General features: G+C 47.7%; 1 protein-coding gene and 1 long non-coding RNA gene across 3 annotated transcripts; both read left to right on the top strand.

The window, feature by feature from the left end:
• The first annotated feature begins 353 nt into the window (after window positions 1-353).
• Window positions 354-18,355, top strand: LOC106030870 (uncharacterized). Of its 2 annotated transcripts, none has more exons than XR_010832502.1 (5): window positions 354-1,124; window positions 2,803-2,931; window positions 8,194-8,340; window positions 9,753-9,814; window positions 16,571-18,355. It is a non-coding gene; the product is annotated as an uncharacterized lncRNA (long non-coding RNA). The 2 variants fall into 2 exon arrangements; XR_010832499.1 differs by having other exon boundaries at window positions 2,803-7,423.
• Window positions 18,356-18,825: 470 nt separating this feature from the next.
• CDKN1B (cyclin dependent kinase inhibitor 1B) lies at window positions 18,826-22,645 on the top strand. The gene is made up of 3 exons (XM_066999806.1): window positions 18,826-19,816; window positions 20,441-20,571; window positions 21,755-22,645. Exons 1-2 carry the CDS (start codon window positions 19,342-19,344, stop codon window positions 20,560-20,562), a joined length of 597 nt encoding a protein of 198 aa, XP_066855907.1. The 5' UTR covers window positions 18,826-19,341; the 3' UTR covers window positions 20,563-20,571; window positions 21,755-22,645.
• Window positions 22,646-23,593: the final 948 nt, after the last annotated feature.

Genomic DNA, 23,593 nt, shown 5'->3' with positions numbered 1-23,593 from the left:
TTTTCAAGGTACATCTTTCTGCATCTCATCGGATAAGCTTTCTGGCATGAAATTCATCTGGTTAATTTTGTGGAGGTGGTAGGTATTCATAAACAATGAACTTAGTCCAGGCTAAGTTCATTATTGCTGTTTGCTGTATTTTTTTTTCATGTTTCCTTGTTTAATTGTTTTGAATAAAACAAAACAAAACCATAAAGTAATTACCAAGTATTTCCCCACATTTCACAAGCTTCCTTCTTGAGTCACTGTTTGTGTGCCCTCCCTGGGAACTTGGTTCTGATCTCCTCTGCTTTCTTACTGACATGTTTGTTTGTTTTTTTTTTTTTGTTTTTTTTTTAAATCTGCAGGATAATTTAACCAAGGTATGTTTCTTGCATCTGGAATCTTAACTTAAAATAAGCTATCACTGAATCTCTTGGGTAAATTCCAAAATTAATGTTCAATTACCTTTATCTATGAGTTCCAGAAATACAAACATTTTTCAGGAAGGGGCTATTTTGTATCGCTATTGAGTTATTCTTCATGTACACTGACTAATTAATGTAGAGCAAAATAAAGATAAAAGCCCTTGTGATATGGGGGGGGGGGGGACAGACTTTATGAACCAACTTTGAACTTTATGAAAGTTCTTTATGAACTTACATCTCATAAAGTCTCAATAGTGCTGTGTGTTATGGCTCTGTCCCTCATTTGTTCTTCTCATGACCATGCTTACAAGAGGTCTTGCAAAGGGCTCTTCAAAGAACAGTTGTGAGTTTATGAGGCTCTCTCTTTTCATGCCACGAGTCTTTCCCCTTGACCCAAGAAAATGTTAAGTGCAGTAGAAAGATCTCAGCTGTCTTTCCTGTACAGGGTCTCTACAAATTTATTGTGAGCAGGGTGAATAGTAATAACCATGTTTATTTGAAAATTATTGACCAAACCTTGTTGAATGAGATGATAGAGGAACTGCTGGCAAGAGCCCACAATTGGCAGACAGGATGTAACCCCTTGGAGGTCCCCTTGGAAAGATGACCCCAGGCAAAGCTGGCTATGATGGCAAACACCAGTTCCTCTCTACAACAGATCCTGTGACCTGATAAGCCCCACCAGCACAGTGCTGCAGGAAGACAGTTATACCAGAGGTGTGTTTTTTTTTTTTTTGTTTGCTTTTTTTTTTTTTTTTTTTTTGTGACAGCATTGGGCCATTTCTTCTCCTCTCTGCACACTCTTCTCAGAGCTTCATTTCTTCCAGTTTCTTTCCTCAGTCTGTTCCTATTGTTGCAGCAACTGTTACCTTCCATATTTTCTTCACGTACAGCCAACACATGGCATATACTCTGCCTCATGCTGTCCTCTGAGTAGGGTCTTCAGTGTCTACCCCGACTGACCAGTGAACCTCTGGAGGACTTCACCATTTCCTGAGGGCTTCTGACCCAACAGTTCACTTTAGAAATGACTGACATGTGTGGTTATGTTTCTGGGCCACAGAGTGTTTCTTGGTTTCTTACATTAGTTTTCTGTCATTAGAACACATTCAGCACTGTGTTATATGAATGCCTTCAAGGGATATTGCCAGCGTCAGGCTAGCCATCAACCACAAGACCACTGCTCATGACTTCTGTCTGTTCACAAAGCTTGACAAGTCTAAATAACTTCAAGTGAAATTCTACAACCTTTTGCATCCCTGGTTTCTCATCCCATATGCAATTTCTCATAGTAAGACACATCTGGGCTTGTACAATGAAAACAATCTAAGAATCTTTATGAACAGCCAAATTTTGTCATCTTACTGTTAACCCCTGTCATCCATACTGGCAATCAATGCAAGGCAAAGCATTGATTCTAGTAATACAGATAGACAAAAATTAAATTGGCATATTTTTCTCCTAATTCTTCTTCTTCATCTTTTTTTTTTTTTTTTTTGTTAATGTATTATGAGTTGTGAGTTGGTAGAGACAGGGCTTTAGATGACATGATTCGTGACATGCAGGCATAAGATGATTTATATCCTGGTCCCAAGCTCCCTGGCATTGACCTACAAGGCTTTAAGAAATGAGAGTGATATTTGGTCTCAGTGAAGTCAATGAGAGTTTGCTCTTTCCAACTGCATTTTTTTAAATCGATTTAAAACCGATTTTCCAGGCTTACATTTTTCCCCCAAATCACTTTAATGACTTTGTGAGTAGGGGTGGAGGGAGTGGTGGGGTTACTTTAATTTAGTACAGATTTGTGTTCTGCTTAGCTTTTATCAGATTCACTTTGAAATGGTACAGATGAAATATCTTACAATATCTGGGTTTTCTTTCATTAATCATGTTTTACATTCACATAAAAATAGATTTCAAACCAAGTAGTTCATGTTTATGTGCACAGTAAAATTAACTGAGTAGTCACTCTACACATAAATAAAGTATGTGCCTATGACACAAATTGAAAACAAATCCCAAATACTTTGGGTCCTATCTTAGTATCTCTTTTTGGCATGTCTAACTATGAAAGTTTTTAAAAACCTGGTACATTTTCCATATATCTGGTTATATATCTGGTTTCTCTCTACAAGCCTTGCTATCTAAATAGGTATCTGAGGGGTGCCAAGTGGGGGGCACAGGAGCCCACCTGGGAGCCAGGTTATGTCTTGCGCAGTCAGTCTGACTTTCATGCATTTGACCCAAGGACATAGCAAGGAATTCAAATAGCAAGAAAAGTTATTAATGTTTAATAAGAACCATTGAATTAAACAGGTGACCAAAATAGGCAAAGTAATGGGACAAAGGTTGAAATGTTGTTAGATTTCTAACCACTGCCATTTGTTTCTTACAGCACGTGTTGGAGAGGAGGGGAAGACTCTATGAGCCATCAAGTGCCTTCACAATTAACAGTCCACAGTGTGGTCAGAAGCAGTTTATTTTGGCTTGGCTGTGAGGAGAAGGGATATGTGTAAAGGATCAGGTGAGTGGGCACCTGAGCCTGAGGTCCTGCCTCTACTTGCCAGTTATCCCTACTGCTACCCCCAGGTCTGGGCATATTGCCTCCTTGCCTCTGGCTTCATACCTAGATGAAAGCCAGCCCTTCAGGTTGCAACTCTACTGCATGCTCTGTGGCTGAAGGATGAGTGAGCTGTGCAGAAACATGGGACTGAGAAGAGGGTATGGAAAAACTGAAGAGTGGCGAGGAGCAGACACTCCAGCTGCCGCTCTGCTGCTCCTGACTGTCTCAGCACTTCTCTGTGCCAGCATGAAGCTGGGCAGGTTCCCTCAAACCAGGGGTGTGCAGCTCTGCGTGGGAATGGAGGATGGAGCAAAAGCAGGCAAAAAGACCCCATCTGCCAAGTGGTCCTTTATTACACAGCCTCCAAGCTGACCAGTGCATGACTGTGTAGTGACATCAGTACAACAGCCATGAGACTGGAGGATTGCCTAGACAAAAACGTGGGCCCCAGCTTAGTCTGAACTTGCTGCACAGATACATTTTTAGTGTCACTGTGGATAAACATAGAGTGATACATATGGGAAGAAAAAGCAGTCTTGCCTCATGCAGAAAACAGTGGGCTCACCACTGTCATGAAGGAACACAGTCATGGGTTGTAATAAAAGAAACTACCTCAAGGATCAGCAGAGGTGAAAGCTCCTCTCATCTTAGGGATTTGTAGCAAAATAGAAGGGAACAAATTAGAAATCTTCATGCTGCCCCCTAACACCTTGTGGTGTGCCCACATCCTTGAGCAGTTCTGCTCTTCCCAACTTGGAAAAGACCTGCTGAGCTGGAAGATGTTCAGAGAAGGATAATAAAAGTGATCCATGGCATGGGACAGCTTACTTACAAGCAAAAATTTATTAAGCCAGATCTTTTAAGCTGCTTGAATTCTTTAGCTCAAGAGAGGATTGATTGAAGACATCTATGACAGCAATCTGTAAACTCATGTATGTCCTGGAAGGGGTGGTTATTCGCTGTCTCTTCCTATACAAAGCAAAGAGACTGTCTAGGGAAAAGTTCAGAATAACCAATAGCAATCAGTTCTTCCCATCAGGCGTAGTGAAAGCCCGGAACTACTCGCCAACAGATGTTGTGGGTGTTAAGAGTTTACATAGGCTCAAGTGGTGATTGAACAAGTTTGCAGAAGGGAAATCCATCCTGCTTTATTAAACACAAAACAACAAGAAATTCCTGAGTCTCAAGCCATTAGAGTTTGGGAGAATACTCTTGGGAAAAAACATTATATGCTAGCTCTGTTCCTACTTTCTTCACTAGGCATTTGCTTTTATCCAGTGTCAGAGGCAGGAAATTGGGCTAGATGGACCTTTTGACCAACTGGTACTCTCGGGCTTGGTACAGTCATCATCAGCATGCTAGTCTATAAATATTTGCTAGGAATAGGAACATTCATTGTAGAAAACTCCACCATCCTTTAAAAAACAGAATGCTCTGTGAAATTGACGTGGATGGTCTCTGTGGTGTTCACCATTCCACATCAGGAGGGCAGAGCACATGCAAGTGTTTAACTTAAGTGGATTTTTGACAGGTGGACTGCAGACTTTACAGTGGGTATTGAAACAACGGACAATTATTCCTTTGAACACTTAGGTCTTTGTTTAATTGGTTCCTTTTAGCATACGATGGTGGAGGTGTGGGTGGGCATGACCACGGTACCCAAATTTACATCTTTTCAGTAGAATTTTGTTTGATAAACACCCTGACTTATCTGAGACACTGCATTAAGTGTGTATATATATATATATATATCATAAAGAGAATAAAATATGTCATGGGAGGATATCTGTCAGGTCCAAGTGAACCATCTTCCCTTAGAAAGGTTTTCTGCCATTAGACACACAGTCAACACATTTGGTCAATTTGAATGAGTACAGACCCAAATGAGTTCAGACTAATCCTTTCCAAGGGAGTGTTTTTCACCTGCCCTGGAAAATTCCATTGGAAATCATGGGAATTAATAGGCCTTGTAGCAAAAACCTTGTTCTCTCTGTGAATCTCACTGGCCACTCTGTAGCTAGATACCCCTAGCTCCTAAAAATGGAGAGGAAAAAGATATAGTAGGTCTTCCCAGTGTGGGTTGTCCAGAAGATGGCTGCATCTGTCCCATGCTGATACCAATGATGATACCAATTTCTGCCCATTGCCACCATTTCTCTTTTACGCTTTCAAGCTTTTCAAAGGTAGTGTTAAGCATATGCATCCATAGAACATAATATTTCAGTCTAGTCAGTGGAAGGTTGAGCATATGCACAATTGTTTTTCTTGATATAGATTTGAAGGCTTTTATTCTGGTTTTGTGTATGGATGATAGCTCGTCCAGCTTTGTCACAAATTGGGAGCAGAAATTTACTTTCCTTCACTTGTAGTAAACCTAACCTATGTGAAAGTGCTGAATACTAATAAATGGAGAAGGCTTGTAAGCTTGATCCAACGCTCTTAACCGCTGGCAAAAATTTTATTCCGTAATGGGACTCAGAGGTGAAATTACTCTAATAGGAGGTACAAAGGTAAATTAAAATAGGGATGTTAATTTGGAGTGGGTGTAAATGGGTGTGACTCTTTTGAAATGGATCAGACTGCCCTCACTTTCACCAAGTCTGGATTTGCTCCCTTCTCCTTCCCCAAGCCTGCAGAAGAACAGGTGCCGCACTCAGCTCGGGCTGCGAGCCTGGGTGTGTGTCCTGAACTGTCAGTCCTGCCCTTACCATTTCTCTTTACCAAAACAAAAACATGCCCAGAGGAATTTAAATCTGCTGCTTTTGCTCTCTTAATAAATATCAACTGCAAACCTGTTTGTCTTGATCTCTCTGTGGGAAGGGAAGGACAGTATATGGACAGGGAAAAGATGATGAGGGGCCACATCCGATGGATATTTGTGATTGTGGAGGTGGGGGAGGGCTGTAGGAAGGGTTACACAAGCTCATTTTTGAAAGCAGGGGAGAAAATGAATATTAAAAATAAATCCAAAACGAAAAATGGCTGCAAAGAAGGATTTGGGCAAAAGCACTTCATGTAGAGAGTCATGCACACATAAGGGATAAATTACTGAGAAAGGGCATGGAAACAAAACATCTTAAATGTATGTTAAAAAGAAAAAGAGGAAGGGGAGAGAAGAAGAGACAAGGGATGTTGCTAAAGAAACATGGTGGGAGAAATGGTGGCATAGGAGCCAGCTGAAAATAGTAGCAAAATAGCTGCCAGGGAAAGGGCAGATGGAGATGGCTGCATTCTGCTTTCTGTTCCTCTTGCTTATCAAATAAATGTCTTGTTACCATGCAGCTTTCCTGTTAAAACACCTCATCTGGGTCTGACATGGATGCATGGTGTGGTGTGCAGGGCATACACATCTGAGGACATGGGGAGCCAGAAGCACAGGGAAATGAGGCTCAGAAAATGGCAAAGAGAAGCGAAACACCCAGTCAGTCACTCAGAGAATCCCTGTGGACTGTAGAGCAGGAGGAAGAAGTAAGAGGAAGGGAGCCAGTACTCTTTGAAAATAGTCCACTTGGCCACCACCCAAGAGCTTCTAGGGGAACTTAAGCTACTTTTAGCATGGGTGGTGCTAGAACAAACCTTATCTGTGCCACAGAAGTTAGCGCTGTGCTGGTTATCTGTACCTACTGGTGAGGACATCTGTGCTCAGGACAACTGCTCTGGTTCATATCTGTTCTGCTCCACATGTTCTTCCATATTTCCAAGTGAGGTCTTCTCCAGGGCTTCAGAAGCAGTGATGAAGTTGGTTTGTCCTTGTCTACACTTGTAGCTGATTCACATTCAGCACTGGTTCAGCTGCTTCTGTTGCTGACACCTGTTGTCAGCAGTCGGAAATTTTATTTTATTTTATTTATTTATTTATTTTTAGGACAAGTCTACATTGCCCTGAAGCTTAGAAAGGCCCTTAAATTAGACTTAATTCTATTCAGATGTAGTTAGCAGTATTTAATTAGCACAGTCCTGAAGCAAAAGTCAATCTATTCCTTGGATCACTGGAGTGCATTCTGGACACTTTCCATATTGCTGCAGGAGTCTGACCTTTATTTTTTTTATCTTTAGCCCAAGAAATGTGCTGGGGCTTTTCAAGCACTTTCAGAGTAAGGGCCACATCTTAATAGACAGATTCCTTTGCAGATGGCTTCCTGCTCGTTTGCAATTGCAAAATTTCACTGAGGCAATTGCCATAATTGCAGACATGGGAATGTGACATTAGGAAAACATTTAATGTATTCTCATCATCTGTTACAGTACTGCTGCAAATGGAAACCATGGGGAGATGCCAGCACTATGGGTAGGACTCATCTTGCTTAGCTTTGACTGACTGGAAGTTCACATCTAGTCTGAACTGGGCATATAGGTGGCTCTCTGTAGACAGTGAAGAGATGCAGGCATGTCCAGAGGGTGATTCATCTCTCCTGAGCTGGTGTCCAAGGGAAAAGGGATGACTTTCCCTCTGGTGATGCTCCATTTATTATTATTATTGTTGTTGTTATTATTATTATTATTATTATTATTATTGTTATTGTTTTTTTGTGGAGATGAGTAGTTTAGACTAGCAAACCCAATTTAGGCAGCTAAAATTAGGTGGTTTGAGTCCTGCCCTCTGTGACTATTGTGATTTTCACAAACCACCAGAAGCTGCTGAAGAAATGATGAGCCAATGCTAATGGAACTCTAAGAGTTGTTAGCTGACAACCTTTGAGATCTTCCACTTACCAGAAGAGTTCTGCTTATTCCCAGAAAATGATGGAGGAGCTGGCAAGAGGAGACTCTACAGGAATAATAAGAAAGTGGGAGTATCAGCAATAAGGGACAAACCCCAGCCTTAGGATTAAAGGCCTTAGCTGTGTAAACCAAGTAGAGAAGGATGTCCTAGGAGCAATTTGGTTAAACTCTTCTCATTCTCCTTTGCTGCTTTTTTTTTTTTTTTTTTTTTAAATCCATTTTCTTACCCATTTTTCTCCCCTGTTTCAAGGGAAATGCTTACACCACATGGCCTGAACATCCTCTTCCTTATCTCCATATTTAAATGGGGGTTCAGAAAAGACTATTGAACTGTTTTATCTTAGAGTCTGTTAGTCCTTCTTCGGTGAAATATTTTCATTTTGCATGGCCTCTTCCTCAATTGTGAAAGTGCAACTGTTTACAGCAGAGCAGTAAAATCATCTGGATTATTACCCCCCAAACCATCTTTTTGTTTGTTTGTTTGTTTTCCTTACTTTTCAGTTTCATTGTAAAGAACACACTTAAAGTTGAGGTGGGAGTGAGTGGCTAAGAGTGGGAACCTCTTCAATTGGCTTTGTGACATGTCCTGAGCAACCTGCTCTAGGTGTCCCTGCTTGAGCAGACGGGTGGATCAGATGACCTCCAGAGGTAACTTCCAACCCCAGTTATCTGTGAGTCTGTCATTGCAGTGAAATTTTTTGTTGTGAGCTGAATTGCTAGTGAAATTGTAATGTCTATGGGGGCCAGGAGGTGGGGGTGGTGGGGCTTTGGAGGCTGGAGACCCAGCCTCCCACGGCTGGGGAGCTGTGTATGTCCATCCTGAGAACCCACCACGCTGCCCACCTCTTCTGGCTTGTGATGACTCTCTTGTGCAATATCTACTGTATCTACTGTATCTACTTACTGCTGCTGTGTTGTGAAAATCTGCAAATAATTGCAAAGTCTGCTGGTTTAATTGGATAGTGGTGTATTTGAACAGATGGGTGAAGTCTTCCAGGCCACTATTTTCCAGAGTGACTTGGCAGGCGCTTGGCTTTAAGGTGCCCAATCTGAGACACCTTAAAAGTGACGGGTTTCCACAGAATTTTTTGAGAGGCCTCCCCAAGCTGAAGTAATCCAAACCACTGACTAATCCCCCAGAAAACCCTTGCCTCAGAGCCCTTGAGTTGGGGGAGCTTTCATAGTAGCTTGATGTAAGCCAAACTAAATTCATAAAAATAATACAAGACATCTTAGCACATCATTTTTTCACCAGAAAATTTCAGCAGGAGGCAGTGTGAATACGTATGTGTGCTGGCACTTATACAGAAAGTATAATGAACAAATAAATATTTGTGTATTAAGAGAGAGAGGAAAAGAAAGGCATTTTATTTCATGTGAGAGTTGGCTGTTATTGTTATTTTTAATAAGGTACAAAATGTTAATGTGAAACCGTGTTCCTGTGTACTCTGGCCCTTTTAGCTAAGTACTTGCTGGGGAAAAGAAAGTATCATACTTGACTTTCTGAAGTATATGCTGTTATCACTTGTTAGAGACTAAAAAGGGAAAGAATCGAATTACTTATTAATTAAACACAAACTCTGTAAAACTGTTCAGAGACAAGCAGCCTCCAGGCCCCAAGCTACAGATGTCTGATCCTTGAATGTACAAAAGAAAACCAGTTTATTAGAATTATCATCAGCTTTTTCTACCAGTAATTTGTAGGGAGACAAGAAAGCTGTAGTAGATGTTGCTGTTCTCACTGGAAGATTCCACTAAATCACCCTTGCAAAAAGAAACAATTTGTAAGAAGAAATAAATGGCTGTTGTAAAATGTTGCTAAGAGTATCCACAGAGGGGGTAGTACCAATCTAAAATCAACTCAATAAAAATCAAAACAGTTTTCACAGGCAGAAGAATGATGTAGCTACATAATTTTACTGAAATTATTATTGGGAACCTGGCCTTGGAAGTCTAAACAATTGCAGTGAAGTTGAGATGTCCTAGTGTCAAAGTCACTTTAGAAAATAGAATATTTGCAGTTATTTGGCTTAATAAAATATTCCCAAATCCTTCTCCAGACCCCATGTCAGAGCTGGAGCCGGCCCTTCACATGAACAGCCAAACCAGACTTCAGTTCCAGGTGAGAGCACTTCTTGCTACTTTGCTCTGTTGATTAGTTCTTTGTCTGAAACATTGTGGTCCTGAAGCCATGTTACTGCTTGACAGTTCGGAGTCTTTCATTTCTAGTAAAATGAGCTCCTGGTACCTGTGGGTAAGGAAGAAGTCTCAAAAGGCAGAAGACAATAAAAAGAACCCTGACATTTACTCTTTTGGAAAACTCATCATTTTTAAAACCCTGAAGCGACCTCGCACCCTCGAAGCCATGTACTCATCAGAGCCTAGCCTCCTCCTCCCCAGCAGGCACCCCAAGAAGGCTTATTGCCAACCATCTTCTAGAGCATTAGACATAGGTTTCAAAGGTGTTTAGACACCTGAATGCCTTTGAGGAGTTGGCCCTGAGTTCTCAGCAGGCTTAGTTTGGCCTGGTGGGTGGCTGACTAGCCTCTTTTGATTGCTGAGTGTTGAGAGTTGTTTATTATTATTATTATTATTATTATTATTATTATTATTATTATTATTATTATTATTTTGTTTCTAACTCTGAGGCTGAGCAAGCCGACCGCAGCAAGAAGTGATGGGAATCTGATGGAAGGGTCTAGCAAGGTCTAATAGTTTGCTCTGAAGACTTGCAAGGAACATGTTAGAAAGGGCCCTCACTGGCCTAAGAAGTCTGTGTGTTTGCAGGTTCCCAGGGCTGTCTTGAAGTCCTGTGGGCTCAAAGAAGCATTCAGGCATCCACAAAGCCAAAAGGGCTTGGATTACTGTTATTGTTATATTTTTGTTCAATGTGGGAGAAGAGCAAGTGAATTCTATGAGGTTGCACATGGTTTGCAAGAACTAGAGGCCACCACAAATAGAAGAACTTACTTTAGGACCTCATTGTGGAGATTTGAGGAGCAGTTACTGAGTGAAATCATAGCTCTTGCTGCTTCTGTGATTTCCCACGTATTTGTTGCAAAGCTGGGGTAAGGGGCAATAGCAGAAAAGAAAATAGTGGATAATGTCTTTCCAGTCAGGCATATTTTGCTTTGCTAGAGCATTCAGGAAGAGAATCCCAATTGTAAGCATGCTCAGGTCCTATATATCTAAGTTAGAAAACACCTTCAGCCCCGTTTTATTTCAATTGGATTTGGAAATCTAGGGTGTGTGCTGAAAATCAGGCTTAAAGAGCTATAGCAGCACAGCATGAAGCCACATAGTTTTCATGGCAAATAAAAGCTGAACCTTCATATTGTGGGTGAAAAAACACTGCTAACTCTGGTTATTTTATCAAGCCTTGAGATATTTGGTGCCTTTGTGGAAGTCACCTCCCCTAAAGCAAGGTGTTTTTGTGAATATGAACCTGAAACAATATCTATGTATTTCTAGCACTTGCAGCTGCGGCAAAAAGCTAGAATACAGGACTCTTCATGGGCTTCAGCATGCAAAGTAAATGAAAGCCTCGCAGTATGATTTGAGCTAGGCTGCTGGTTTTGATGAGGACTGGCTCATGTATTTTGAGTACGATTTCCCATGCTGGGGAGGAGCTGTCTGAATTTCTTGCTTTCCTCAGGGCACTGCAGCAAGAGTAGAGTCAGGGTGGTTGGTCTCATACCTGAACTGTAAATATCTAGAGTGAAGGGGCTGTGTTTCACCCTGGCCTCTTTCATTATCAGCTGTGGTTCATCTTTGCCGTTCAAGAAAACTATTAAATATACGCTACAATATTTGCAATGTTTACTTTGTCCTTTGCAAACTCTTTTGAGTAGTTTTTCTCAAAAACCCTTTCAAACTAGAGATAACAAGGTGAGAAACCCTTTAAAGTGATGCTTTCAGGTACTTGTTTTTGAACAGAACTCCCAGTTTAGCTGCTAGCAGCCAGAACAAAGGAAGCAACAAGGCAGCTTGTTAGAGTCAAAAAAACACAGCAGATTAGGCCCCTGCCACAAGAAATGTTTAACTGTTTATGAGGGAAGCACAGGACAAATACGGGTAAATAAAAAGGACTCTCTTTCTCCATCTTTCTCATACACAAATGAAATGATGGCCTGAGTGAAGGGAGAGAGCATTTTGTAACAGACTGGCTTCTCTAAAATAATATTTGCCTTTCTGTGTGCCAGCTTGTTCTACAATTTCAAGCATGGCTGATTTAGGGGGAAGCGAGGCACCAGGGGCAGCCCGTTGGTGGCAGGGCTTGCCAGGCTGCTGACCTGGCACAACTCCTGCTGCTGCGGGCGGCAGTGCAGGAGCTGGCGCTTCAGGAGGAGCAAGGAGCACAGCCACAGGCAGCTGGGCCAGGAGCTCTTAGAGGGCTGAGAGAAGGGGAGGGATCCTTCTGAACCTGTTATACAGGTTGCTTATGAGAGGATCTTCTTAGAGGAAATTATTTTTCTTCTAAATAGTACCCCCAAAAAGAACACGTGTGATTCCAATGTGGGGCCATTGGTATGAAGAGGTCCTTTTTCTTTTATCTTGAAGCGTCTGTCACCTACCTCATACTGATTTTTCTTGTTGCCAGAGACTTGCAGAATCAATTTACAATCTTTCTCTGTAATAACGTCATGTTTCTGTAGGTCAAAAAAAACCTGGAGCTGTATAATTCCCTTGCTGGGTTTATTAACACAAACAAGGTGTGGTAAGCTTGAAATGTAATTGTTACTGTTATATTTGTAATTACCCTGGCACACAGAGACCTTGCCTGAGATTGAAGTCCCACTGTACCAGGATCTGTGCAAACAGAGCATTTCTAACAGCTTAAAGTCTAAACAGACAGGAAAAGGTAGAGAGGAGAAACATGGATGACTAGTTGCAGCAGTGTGAATAACATGACCCAGGAAAGCCAGAACCAGAACTCAGAGCTACAGCCCTGATTGTACTTAGTTACTTAATGCCACCATTTTGCTATCTGAGATGGGTCATCTCCCTTAAAGGGTTTAGAAAGTGTCCAGACCAGTTCCTCTGTTTATATAAGGAAGATGTTTGTAGACCTCTTGATCCCAAAGCAATTAATATAGCCCATAGGGGGAGAAAAAGGAAGAAAAAAAAAATAAAAATAGGCTAGATTCTCATGTAAATGGCACCCTGAGTGCCTAAAAATTGTTATAGATGTTTTTGTGTAGGGTTATTTTTCTGGTGAGTGGCCTCTCTGTGGTCAGTTGTAAGCATCACATGTACATAGTTATGTATTTCTGAAAAAGCCTATTGCATAAAGCTGGGATCACACCAAATGAAAACAAAACACAACACTGACAAAAAATAGCAAGCTCTTCCAGCAACGTTCAGTAACTGAGTTAGAGGTTAGTGCTGCGTTCCGGAAAAAAAAAATCCAGGCACCATATGATTTCATGCACTAAAAAATTTTAAACATTTCAGAGGAACATAACATATGACATAGGGTGCTTTTATTTAATGAATGACTTTAAAAAATGAGGCCAGTGTCCCTTCTCACAGATGTACACCCTGTGCCAAGAGCGTTGCTGTACAATGTGTCATCACTTGGGAACCTAAAGAATTGTACTTGAGAAAACATTGCTACAAAATATCATCCCCTTCCCAGAAAGGTTCACTTCAGGCTTTGTAGAAAAACAGAACAACTCATTTCCACTGAATATAATTCATCTATTGAGAAACTTTCTTAAAGGCATAGGTTGTTGAGCAAGTGGCTGGAAAACTGTTTAATCTCATAGTAACAATAATAGTCCAGCATTATTATTACTACTTAGCTCTTGCATAGTGCTCTCCATCCTCAGAGGATTTTACAAACACGAAGCAGTTCATCTTCGCAGCACCCTGGTGAGGTGGGAAAGTGCTATTAGCCCCTTTGCAGGATCTGTGCAGGGGTGCCTTCTCCCTGAAGTGTTTTGCCTGAGTGGGGCTTGTCTTCCTCACTTTAAACGCTGTGTTTTCTGCTTCTGGCCAGCCTGAGGTAGAGCTACTGCGGAGACAAGACCCTTCAGTTTTACCATAAACATCAGCCCTGAGTCTAGAGGGCTTTGTCCGAAGTATTTATACCACAGAGTATTTTATATGATTGGCACTGTGGCTGGGAGGAAAGGAAAGGGGATAATGGGGAAGGAAAAAGGGTAAGGAGAAATGAGTAAGGAAAGAGAATGGAAAATGAAAGGCAGGAGGCTGTTTAGCTGCCACGAGAAGCCTCTAGTTAAGATGCTCCTGCAAGCAACTTGCTGTTCGAGCAAAGCAGCAAGTGATATGTGATATATAAATGGGAACTCATTACAGATGGAGCTATGCTGGCTCGAAAATGCTTTTGTTCAGATGTTGTGTTTTGTTTGGAGAAATTAGACCAGTTTACAGCAAGGAATTGTTTTACTGATTTAAACCTCATCTCCACAACAGCATTGTTCACTGGGGTAACTAAACACAAGGGTGTATGTGTATTTACTTTTGGGGACTATAACTGAACATCCTCTTAAGAGTTTATCACCCAGAGGGTTGCATTGCTGCTGCCTTTAGGATGCTCCCAGCATCAACTGCTTCAAGAGCAGTACAAGTTCTGTCTCTCATTGTGTACTCGGAAAAAAAAAAAAAAGGCGGGGTGGGTGGGTGGGTGGGTGGGTTGGGGGAGGGGTGAGGGGGGTGGTTTGAGCCCTACCAGGAGATTCTTTCCCAAGATAAAACCAGGATCATTCAGAAGAACCACTCCTTTAGCAGGTCAAGGGGAGGATGGTGACCAGTGGAGAGCTGCTGTAGCTCCAGAGGGAAAAGAATGAGTAACTCTGAGTGCTAATAATATAAGCTGGATCTTCCACAGACATAACAGTTTGTATAACCTGCCCTTAGGCACAGTGGGACGGCCCAGCCCCTTTCCGTAGCTCTGACAGATTACCCACTTTTCAAAAGACCTCCCTTTAAGGACACCCCTCTGCACTGCCCCCAGTCAGGGTCCTCTCAGGGGCTCGAAAATCACCTGGACCATTCCTCACCCCCTGAGATGCCACCCAGGACTTGTGTTAGAGCCCCCATCCCGGGGCTGAGCCGCCCTCCTCCTGCAGCGAGGGGAGCAGAGCCCGGTGCGGCGTGGGGCACCCCCAGAGCAGGGACCCCCAGAGCATCCCCAGCGCTGCTGGCGGCTGGAGGGGAGGCCGGGCACACCGGCTCTGGCCTGATCTCTGTCCTTAGGCTCCCTCTAGAGTTTACAGCGACCGAGCAAAAGGTCTTCATCTCCGCTTGGCTGCATCCTCCCGTTGCAGTGCGGCCGCATCCAGGCTCCTGCCCGCAGCAGGGCAGCGGGAGCGGCTGCTGGCAGGGATGCTGCTGGCAGGGATGCTGCTGGCAGGGATGCTGCCCGCCGGCCTCCGGCACCCTTCCCTAATGCTGAACCCTAACCCTGCCCATGAGGAGCCCGTTAAGCATCTCAGGAGTATCCCCAAGGCGCCCAAGTGAATTTTCCTGGGGTCTGTGGCTCCGGCCTTGTGACGGCCTTGTCCCAGGTCTCTGGAAGAAGTCAGGGTTTTGCCAGAAAAAGCAGAGGCAGTATGGGAACAGCATCAGCTCAGTGGCAACTGAGGTGGGGGAGAACTCCCCGAAGACCCCAGCTTCCTGACGGGTCACCTCATGCTCTCGCCTTCCCCATCTTCAAGCCGGGATGGCGCGCCCCGTGGGGTATTATTTCCAGCCCACCTGCTGCTTGCGAAGGAGCGTGGAGAGCCCCAGGTCACACACACCCCCCCCCCCCCCCCCCGCTGCGTGCGGCTCGGGTACGCCTTGCCGTTTCCCCTGACAGCCTTATAAAGTGCTCGGAGAGGAGGGTGGCCAGGAGGAGGGCGTGAAGCCTGCATGAGCGGTGCTGGAGGGGAGAAAAACAGCCGGCAGCTCTGCCCGTGGAGAAGCCCAGACACGACGGGGGGAGCAGGGCACCGGGGGGAAGCGGGGACGGGTCGTTCACGGGGCTGAGAGGAGCCAGGACATCCTCGCACAGACCCCCCTGGGAACACCCCTCCTCGGGTCACTCCTCCGAGCCCGCCGCCTGTTCTCCTTTGGGTTTATTCGCCTTTCCCTCTTGCAGTCCCCTCTTCCGAGCTTTTCACCGGCTGCTTCTTCAGCTTCAGAGGCGGCAGGGGGAGGAAAAGCGGCCACCTCGGCGGAAGCCGCCCGGAGCTCGCCCCCCGCCTCATTCCCGGCGCCGCCTCCCCGCAGCCCCCCAGGCCGGGCTGCTGTGTCCTCCTTTTGCAAGACGATGGCGCTCTCATCTTTCTGCATCCCTCCTCCGGGCCTCTATAGTATTTTTTCACGCTTCGCTGCTACTACGGGCAGACGCCTGCCTCTCTCACGATTTGCTGCGGCCATCGGGGGTGCCTGACTGTAAACAAAACACTTTAGATCATGGCAAGGTCGCTGCAGACACAGCCTTTCTCCTTCGCAGCCGCCGCGATTTAAGGTGGATTGCCTCCGACGGGGGTGGCGGGCAGCAACGCAAGGGCCGCGGTCGCCGAGTGCGGCTGCATTGATTTATTTTTTGTTTTTTCCCCCTTATTTTGGTCACAAGGCGTCCTCCCGGCCTCCTCCCAGTCCCCCGGGCGCCGTGGCTCCCTTCCCTTGGAGGGCACAGCCCTTGATGGAGGAGAAGGAGCAGCCAGATAAACCAGTAGCGGACCACTCCTCTTTCCTTCTTTCTCTTCCAGCAGTGGCAACATGTCTTTAGTTACTCATTTTCAACGTACTTGTACGGCAGTAGCATCATCAGGGGGCTGAGTGCCAGGCCCCTGTGCTAGGGGCTGTATAAAGAGAACAAAAAAGTAAGTCCTTGTCCCACAGGAACTTGTTTCTTCTTTTCCAGATGCTACAGACAGATAAATCAGTGCTCTTTGCTGCTGCAGTCATGTTCCTGTTTGTTTACTTGTGAGGCTACACGGTCTTTACCAGTGCTTGCACCCTATTATTGCCGTCATCAATCATTGCCGTCATTATTATATGATTTTGTACTCTGGTACACTGCCACAATCCTACCAGCAAGCAGCTTGCCTTTCTTTTCTGGACTTGGGGGTCAGGCAGTGACTCCCAGCAAGCCAGGGACCAGAGAGTGGGAACTACTCACCTGAGAAAGTTCCAGGAGGTTACCAGTTGGCACTGCAGCAAGATGGCCCCCGTCAGCACCGTGAGCCCTGGGCATCTTCAGGAGCCCCACGACATATTTTGTAGATTGCCTTCCTAGTATAAACCCCCGCTCCTGTGCTGATCAATACACAAATGAAATGTCCCACACCTGACAGAGAAAGTGGAAGAGAAGTTTGAAATGGCACTTCCTGGCTGGTGCCTATGAAAATCAAAGAGAGGAAAGCCTGGAGAAAGGAAGAAGAAATCCTTCAAATAAAGCAGATGAATAGGCCTCACTTTGCCAGCTCATGCAGCTTTATCATAGAGTTGCAACTTCAAAAAAAAAAAGAAAACGAAAAAAAAGTCTAAGCTCCTGCAGACATGAGAATGTAAGTTTTAATTTTCTGTAAGTGGATTGCTAGATTTTGTGGTTGCTGAGAGAAGCTGGAAAACAACTTCTGAGTGCTAAAAATCCCGGCAAACAAACAAAAATAACATGGCTAATATTTTATTTCAACCTTGTGGTTTTAAAACCCATCTCATTTTTATTCTTCTTTTTTGGCTGCGCACATCATTGTTGGAACCGGGGACTGGCCGTACTGAGATCGCTTGGGCGAGGGGGCTGAGCAAGGGCCAGGGGCCTCTGCCTCGGGGCTGATGGAGGCAAGCAGAGTGCTGAGGCCTGGTTTTGAGTGTTGTGAGCTGGTTTTGTTCCCTTTACAATATTTGCGGAGTTAGCTCACTGGCTGGCAAAAGCGACTGCATTGTAGGTTTGGGTGGCCCATCGCAACTGCAGACCCCAACCCAGACGGTGTGTGTGTGTGTCTGGTGTGTGTGAGCACAGCACGGGGCAGAAGCTCACTATCTTCAAGGCCACACCAGTTGACTCTTCTTTCAGCCAGTTGAACCTGGTTGTGCTGGCCCTGGCTCGCTGAGGTAGCTTGCTGCTGGTGCAGCCCCCCAGAACCAGTATCCCAAGGTGGTTGTGTCTGATCTTGCCAGATGGCCTGGCGTGAAGGGTCTCCAGTCCTCCTAGCCACCTGGGCCCTGGGAAAAGCCCAAACCTCCAGCACCTGCAAGCAGCCCCAGTGTCCTGCAACGTGCTGAGGGGGCTGCCCTGCCCGCCGAGGGAAGGTGGCAGTGGGAAGGGGCTACAGCCAAGGATGGGATGGAGGAGGATGCTGCGTTGCTCTTATCTCCAGCGTATCTGCTGCAGCTATCCGAGGAAGCAGCTCAGAAAATCCCTGGCTGCGATTCTTGGCTCGCCTAATCTTCAGAGCACACAAACAGGGCTAAAACGAAGGCTTTCATTTCCTTCCCTCTGCTCGCCAAGGTCTGAAATCCCTGAGGAGGCTTTCTAGGGCCATTTCCACACCTTAATGGTCCTTCCTCTGCCAGGCAGACAGCAAGAGGCGATCCCTCCCTCGCTCCTGGTGGCCGGGGTCCGTGATGGGACAGGGGTCCCGGGAGGTCCTGCTGCTGTCTGTGATGGGACGGGGGTCCCGGGGTGTCCCGGGTCCCGCTCCCGTCTGGGGGCTGCCCTGAACTCCTGACGGGGGGGGGGCGGGGGGTGGGGTGGGGGGGCCGTGGCAAAGCAAAGCTCCGAGCGCTCTGGAGACCGAGCCAAAACGTAGCTAGCTGCCACCATTACTCCAGGCCCAGCGGCCGAGCAACAGCATTTTTCTTTCTTTTTTTTTTTTTGGGTGGGGGGCACAAGTTTCGCCGGGCCTGGGCTTTGCGGGAGGACAGCGGGCTGGGCTGGGCTGGGCTGGGCTGGGCTGCGGTGCACGGAGCCGTGCCGTGCCGGCGGCCTCCATCGCTCCGGCTTCTCCCCGCCCCGCCGAGGGGAGGCAGCGGAGCCGGGGCCACCTTTAGGGCCGGCGGCGGCGGCGAGGTAGGGCCGCGCCGACGGGGCGGTGCCCGGCGCCCTAACCAATGGCTCGGCTCCACTGTTTAAATAGACTCGTCCTGTCAATCATTTTCTCCTTCGTCAACCTCCCTTCAATCGCCATATTGGGCAACCGAGAAAAGGGCTCGTCTCGCCCGGGTTTTTTTTCCCCCCCTCTCGCCCTTTTTTACTACGCGGCCGCGGGGAGAGCGGCGGGGCCGGGCGGCCGTCGGGGGGACAGCGCGGAGCCAGGGCCGCGGAGGGAGGGAGGGACGGACGGAAGGAAGGGAGGGAGGGAGGGAGGGAGGGAGGGCAGCGGCACTCCCTGCCCGCCTGCCTGCTGCACGCTCCCTGCGCGCCCCCTGCGCGCTCCCCGCCCGCCTGCGCGCTCCCCCGCGCGGCTCTCGACCCGCCCGGGCTCCTCGACGGCGGCCGTCGGGGCTGCGGCGCCTGGGGCAGAGCCTCTCCGCCGCTCCTGCGAGGGCGAGCGGGGCGGCGCGGAGAGAGGAGGAGAAGCTGCGAGCGCCGAGAGGTGAAAGGCGGAGAGCAGGAGGAGGAGAAGGAGGAGGAGGAAGGGGGTGCAGCGAGAAAAACAAGCGCCGCCAGAAGAAAGAGGCCGGGGGGAGATGTCAAACGTACGCATTTCTAATGGGAGCCCTACCCTGGAGCGCATGGAAGCCCGGCAGTCGGAGTACCCGAAGCCGTCAGCCTGCAGGAACCTCTTCGGGCCGGTGAACCACGAAGAGTTAAACAGGGACTTGAAGAAGCACCGCAAGGAGATGGAGGAGGCATGCCAGAGGAAGTGGAATTTCGATTTCCAGAATCACAAGCCGCTGGAAGGCAGGTACGAGTGGCAAGCCGTGGAGAAGGGGAGCTCGCCCGAATTCTACTTCAGACCCCCGAGGCTACTCAAAGCTGTCTGCAAGTCCGCCGGCCACCAGAGCCTGGATGTAAACGGGAATTGCCAAACCGTGATTTTTGTCGGTTCTCAGGGAATCTCAGAGCACACTCACTGTGTAGATCAAAAGACTGCTCTTTCTGAAAAGCAGACGGACTTTGCAGAGCAGTGCACTGGGCAGAGGAAAAGACCTGCCACCGACGGTAACGTACCCTTTGGGGCGCTTTTACTTGCGTGCCCTGCCGGTGTCAGCGCCACGCGTGGCCCCACCGCGGGGGGGCTGCGCCCCGCTGGATGCCGGCCCGGGCCCCCCCGCCTCCCGACGCCTCCAAAAGCCCAGGCGCTGTTTGCAGCCCCGGGCTGTGTTTTTTGTTTTGGGGGGGTTGGTGGTGTCCCACGATAGGTGGGAGCCGGCGGCTGGTTTGCGAGCGAAAGCCCCTCCATGGTAATAACGCCCCGTGCCCCCTGGCCGCCCCTCTGTGGGCACGGGGCGAGGAGAGGGGAAGGGGTGGGAGATCGCAGCACCTACGGGAAGCACGGACAGGGATTGGGACAGACCCAGGAAACTCTTGTCCCTTACCTAGAGGAGCACCCCTTCCTCCCCCCCCCCCCCCCCCCCCCCGGCCTCTCCCCCTAACGCAGCCCAATGTTGGCGTCAGGCTGCGGAGATGTGCGGGAGTGACCCCCCTGCCCATCCAGCCCCCCCCCCCCCCTCCTTCCCCCCCCGCCCCTGGCTAGCGAGCAAACATCTAGCAGGAAAATATTTTAATATCAGTGTTCCCCCCTTCCCATCATTCCCCCCTCCGTTTTTAATTTTCCCCTCCTAGATTCCTCTCCTCAAAATAAAAGAGCCAACACAACAGAAGAAGAGGTTTCAGAAGACTCCCCTAGTGCCAGTTCAGTGGAGCAAACACCCAAGAAATCGAGCCCGAGAAGACATCAAACGTAAACCATTTAGGTAGGTTCCCTTTATGGTCTCGGTGTTAGGATGAGGCTGAGGAAAGGAAGGGGTGAGCAAGTGGCCCCCCTGCTGGACCTGGGGGTCTGGGGTCCCTCCGGCATGGCCGGGGGGGGGGGGGGGGGGGGGGGGGGGGGGCTGCACGGAGCAGGGGCTGGTTGGGGGGGCTGGGAGGCGCAGGGCTCCCAGCAGCCTTTGAAAAGAACAAAACAAGGGCGAAGCGCGGCAGCGCCGGGTCCCCAGCCGTCACCAGGGCAGGGGGCGGTGGTGGGAGCCCACCCCCGGCCCCCGACCTGTGCGCTCCCCCACCCTCCTCGCTGCCCTGCTCGTGCGACCCTCTCTGGCCATTCCCAGACGCGCTCGGGGCCGTGCTGGGGCAGGACTGGGGTCTCCAAGGGGGCTGGTGGGTGGTGGTAGGTGGGGGGGCCCGGGGGCTGCGCCCTCCTGGGGCGTTTTGGCCTCCTTGCCCCGCGCTTGGCAGCCACCTTCCACCCGGGAGAGCCGGGCTTGAGAAAAGCGGGCTTCAGCGGGAGTCTGGGCACTCTGGGGCCGAGTTAAGCAAGCGGCTTGTTTTTTTCTTGTTTTTCTTTTCCTGGTTGTTTTGGTTTGGCTTTAGGCGCTGGCAAAGGGGTGAATTTGCAGGGAAGGGAGCGGGTTAATGGGAGCCGAGCTTTTTTTTTTTTTTTTTTGTGCGTGCGTTGTTGTTGTTTTGTTTTAATGCGAGGGCTTGGGGCGGAAGGACTTGGTAAATTGGCCGGCGGTTGTTTCAGAGTCGAGGTTAGGAGAGAGGTTTACAAACACGGTCTGCGATTGTGCAGAAGAGATTAAGCTGTAAAGCAGAAGTTGCAACAAATTAGTCCTGCTGGGGGGAGCACGGCTGCGTGCGGCCCTATGCAAACACCGCTGCCCCCACCAGCTTGGCCTTTGGGCTTTGGGTTTTTTTCGGGGCGAGGGGACGCTCGGCGGCTCCGGCAGCGGCCCGCAGGACGGCGGCGGCCCCGCAGCATCCCGGCGGCGGGGCCCCGACGGGGCGGCCGGGACCCGCCCGGGCAGCGCCTCCCCGCCCCGGGGGGCCGCGGTGGTTTGAACCGGTTGCACCCCCCCGGCGGCCGCCGAGGGAAAGGATCCCGTTTGTTTGGGCCGTTTCTAAACGTCTTCTCGCCGACTTCTTCCCCTGTGGCAGAGCGGAGAAGGCGCGGTTCCTTGTTCATCGGGTGCCTCGGGAGTCGGTGAAGTGAGGAAGACGTAAAGGCGTAGCAGAGAGGAGGATACATATCGTCGAGCTCCATGGGATGGAGGTCCTGTACAAGCACTGAAAAAACAACGACAGAAAACAAGACAAAAAAAAGGCAAACAATAACACTAAAATTTTAGGCACTCTTAAAAGACCTGCCTCTAAAAGCATTGGATGTAGCATTGTGCAATTAGGTGTTTCCTTATTTGCTTCATTGTACTACCTGTGTATATAGTTTTTACCTTATGTAGCACATAAACGTTATTGGGTGGGGGGAGGGAGTGGAAGAGGGCGACCGATTGGAACTTGCTTTCACAATCTAGCAAGCAAAGAAATGTATGAAGAGGAGCAGTGTAGGCTTTTTATTACTTAAAGATGTATTGTCCCTTTAAGTGGGTCCACCGCCGCTTTTTTTCCTTTTTTTTTTTTTTTTTTCCCCTGAATGTACCATCGTGGTAATGCTGTTTACAGCAGATTGTTACAGGCCGCTTGTGAAACTTCTTTCTACGTTAAGCTGAAGAGGTGGGAGCTGCGATGATTCCGTTATGTGGTAGCAAAGGTTTCCCTTCCACCAACCTCAAGTCCCTGAGAGCAAATTTGAATGCCTGTAAAGTCCTCGAAATTCATCCTGTTTGTTACATCGCCTGTTTTTTTTTTTTATTATTTTTTTGAAACTAATATGGAGGGCTTTTGCTCTGATTCTAGAATGTTGTTGTTTCCTTATCTGACCCACTTCCCAAAGTGCTTGTGTGTGAGGGAAAGGGATACTACATCTTTAAACAGTATTTCTACATTGCCTGTGTACCTGTATGTAAAAATAAAAGGAAAGTTTGAAGTGTACTTGTGTACATAACTCTGTAAAGACACTGAGAAATTATACTAACTTATTTATGTTAAAAGATTTTTTTTTAATCTAGAAGACAATATTTTTCCCCATAAAGCCAAAGTGGCATGTTTTTGTGCATTTGTAAATGCTCTATTTGGTAGACTTTTTAGTTTTTTTTTTTCTCCTTTTTTTCCTGGTAATTAATATGGCTGTGCTTAAAGGATTGCAGACTGAGCCAATTTAATATTTTTTTTTGTAATGTGTGGGAAAAAAAAATCCAGATTGATACTGTTTCACATCGAGCAATCAATAAAGAAAACTGCCATATATAAGAAAAATGTTCTTCATTAGTGTGTGTTTCCACCTCACTCTGCCTGGCACAGGAGGAAATAAGCCTGCTTCAAGAAAGAACAGCGAGGTTCCTTGGGGTATCTTCCTGTGGCTTGAGCGCAGGTGAAAATAAGGGATCCAGCTACAAGCTCCGTGCTATCATTGCTCCCCCGTGAGAGCTGGGAAGGATGTGCCCTCACCATTACAAATAGTGGAATTTCCTCTGCCACTTTTTTTTTTTTTTTGAGGGAAAAAATGATGTCGCTCAAGATACTTATTTTGCCGTTGACTCTGAGAGACCTCAACGGTGAACCCAAACCCGCTCTTCTCCGAGACGGCGGCCCCCAAAGCCGCGGCTTCACCCCGGGGCCGTGCCAGCGGCGTGTCCCGTCCCCCCCCCCCCCCCCCAGCCGCTTTCACCCCGAAAATCTGGCGTGGCTGGCTGGTCTCCCCGCAGCTTTCCTGCCTCACTAAGATGGCGCCTCGCACGCCCCTGGCCCAGCAGATGCTGCTGCACACTCCGCAGCCCCCGGCCCCGCCGCCGCTCCCGGGATGCGCGGGGATGCGCCCGGCGTGGGAGCCCCTCGCCACCCCTTATCCTCCCCCATCCCCATCCACGGCCGGTCCCGCCG

This window comes from Anser cygnoides, chromosome 1, assembly GCF_040182565.1.
Source record: "Anser cygnoides isolate HZ-2024a breed goose chromosome 1, Taihu_goose_T2T_genome, whole genome shotgun sequence".
NCBI classification, from domain to species: domain Eukaryota; kingdom Metazoa; phylum Chordata; class Aves; order Anseriformes; family Anatidae; genus Anser; species Anser cygnoides.
Note: the sequence above shows the minus strand (reverse complement) of the source record. Positions and strands in the feature narration are given on the sequence as shown.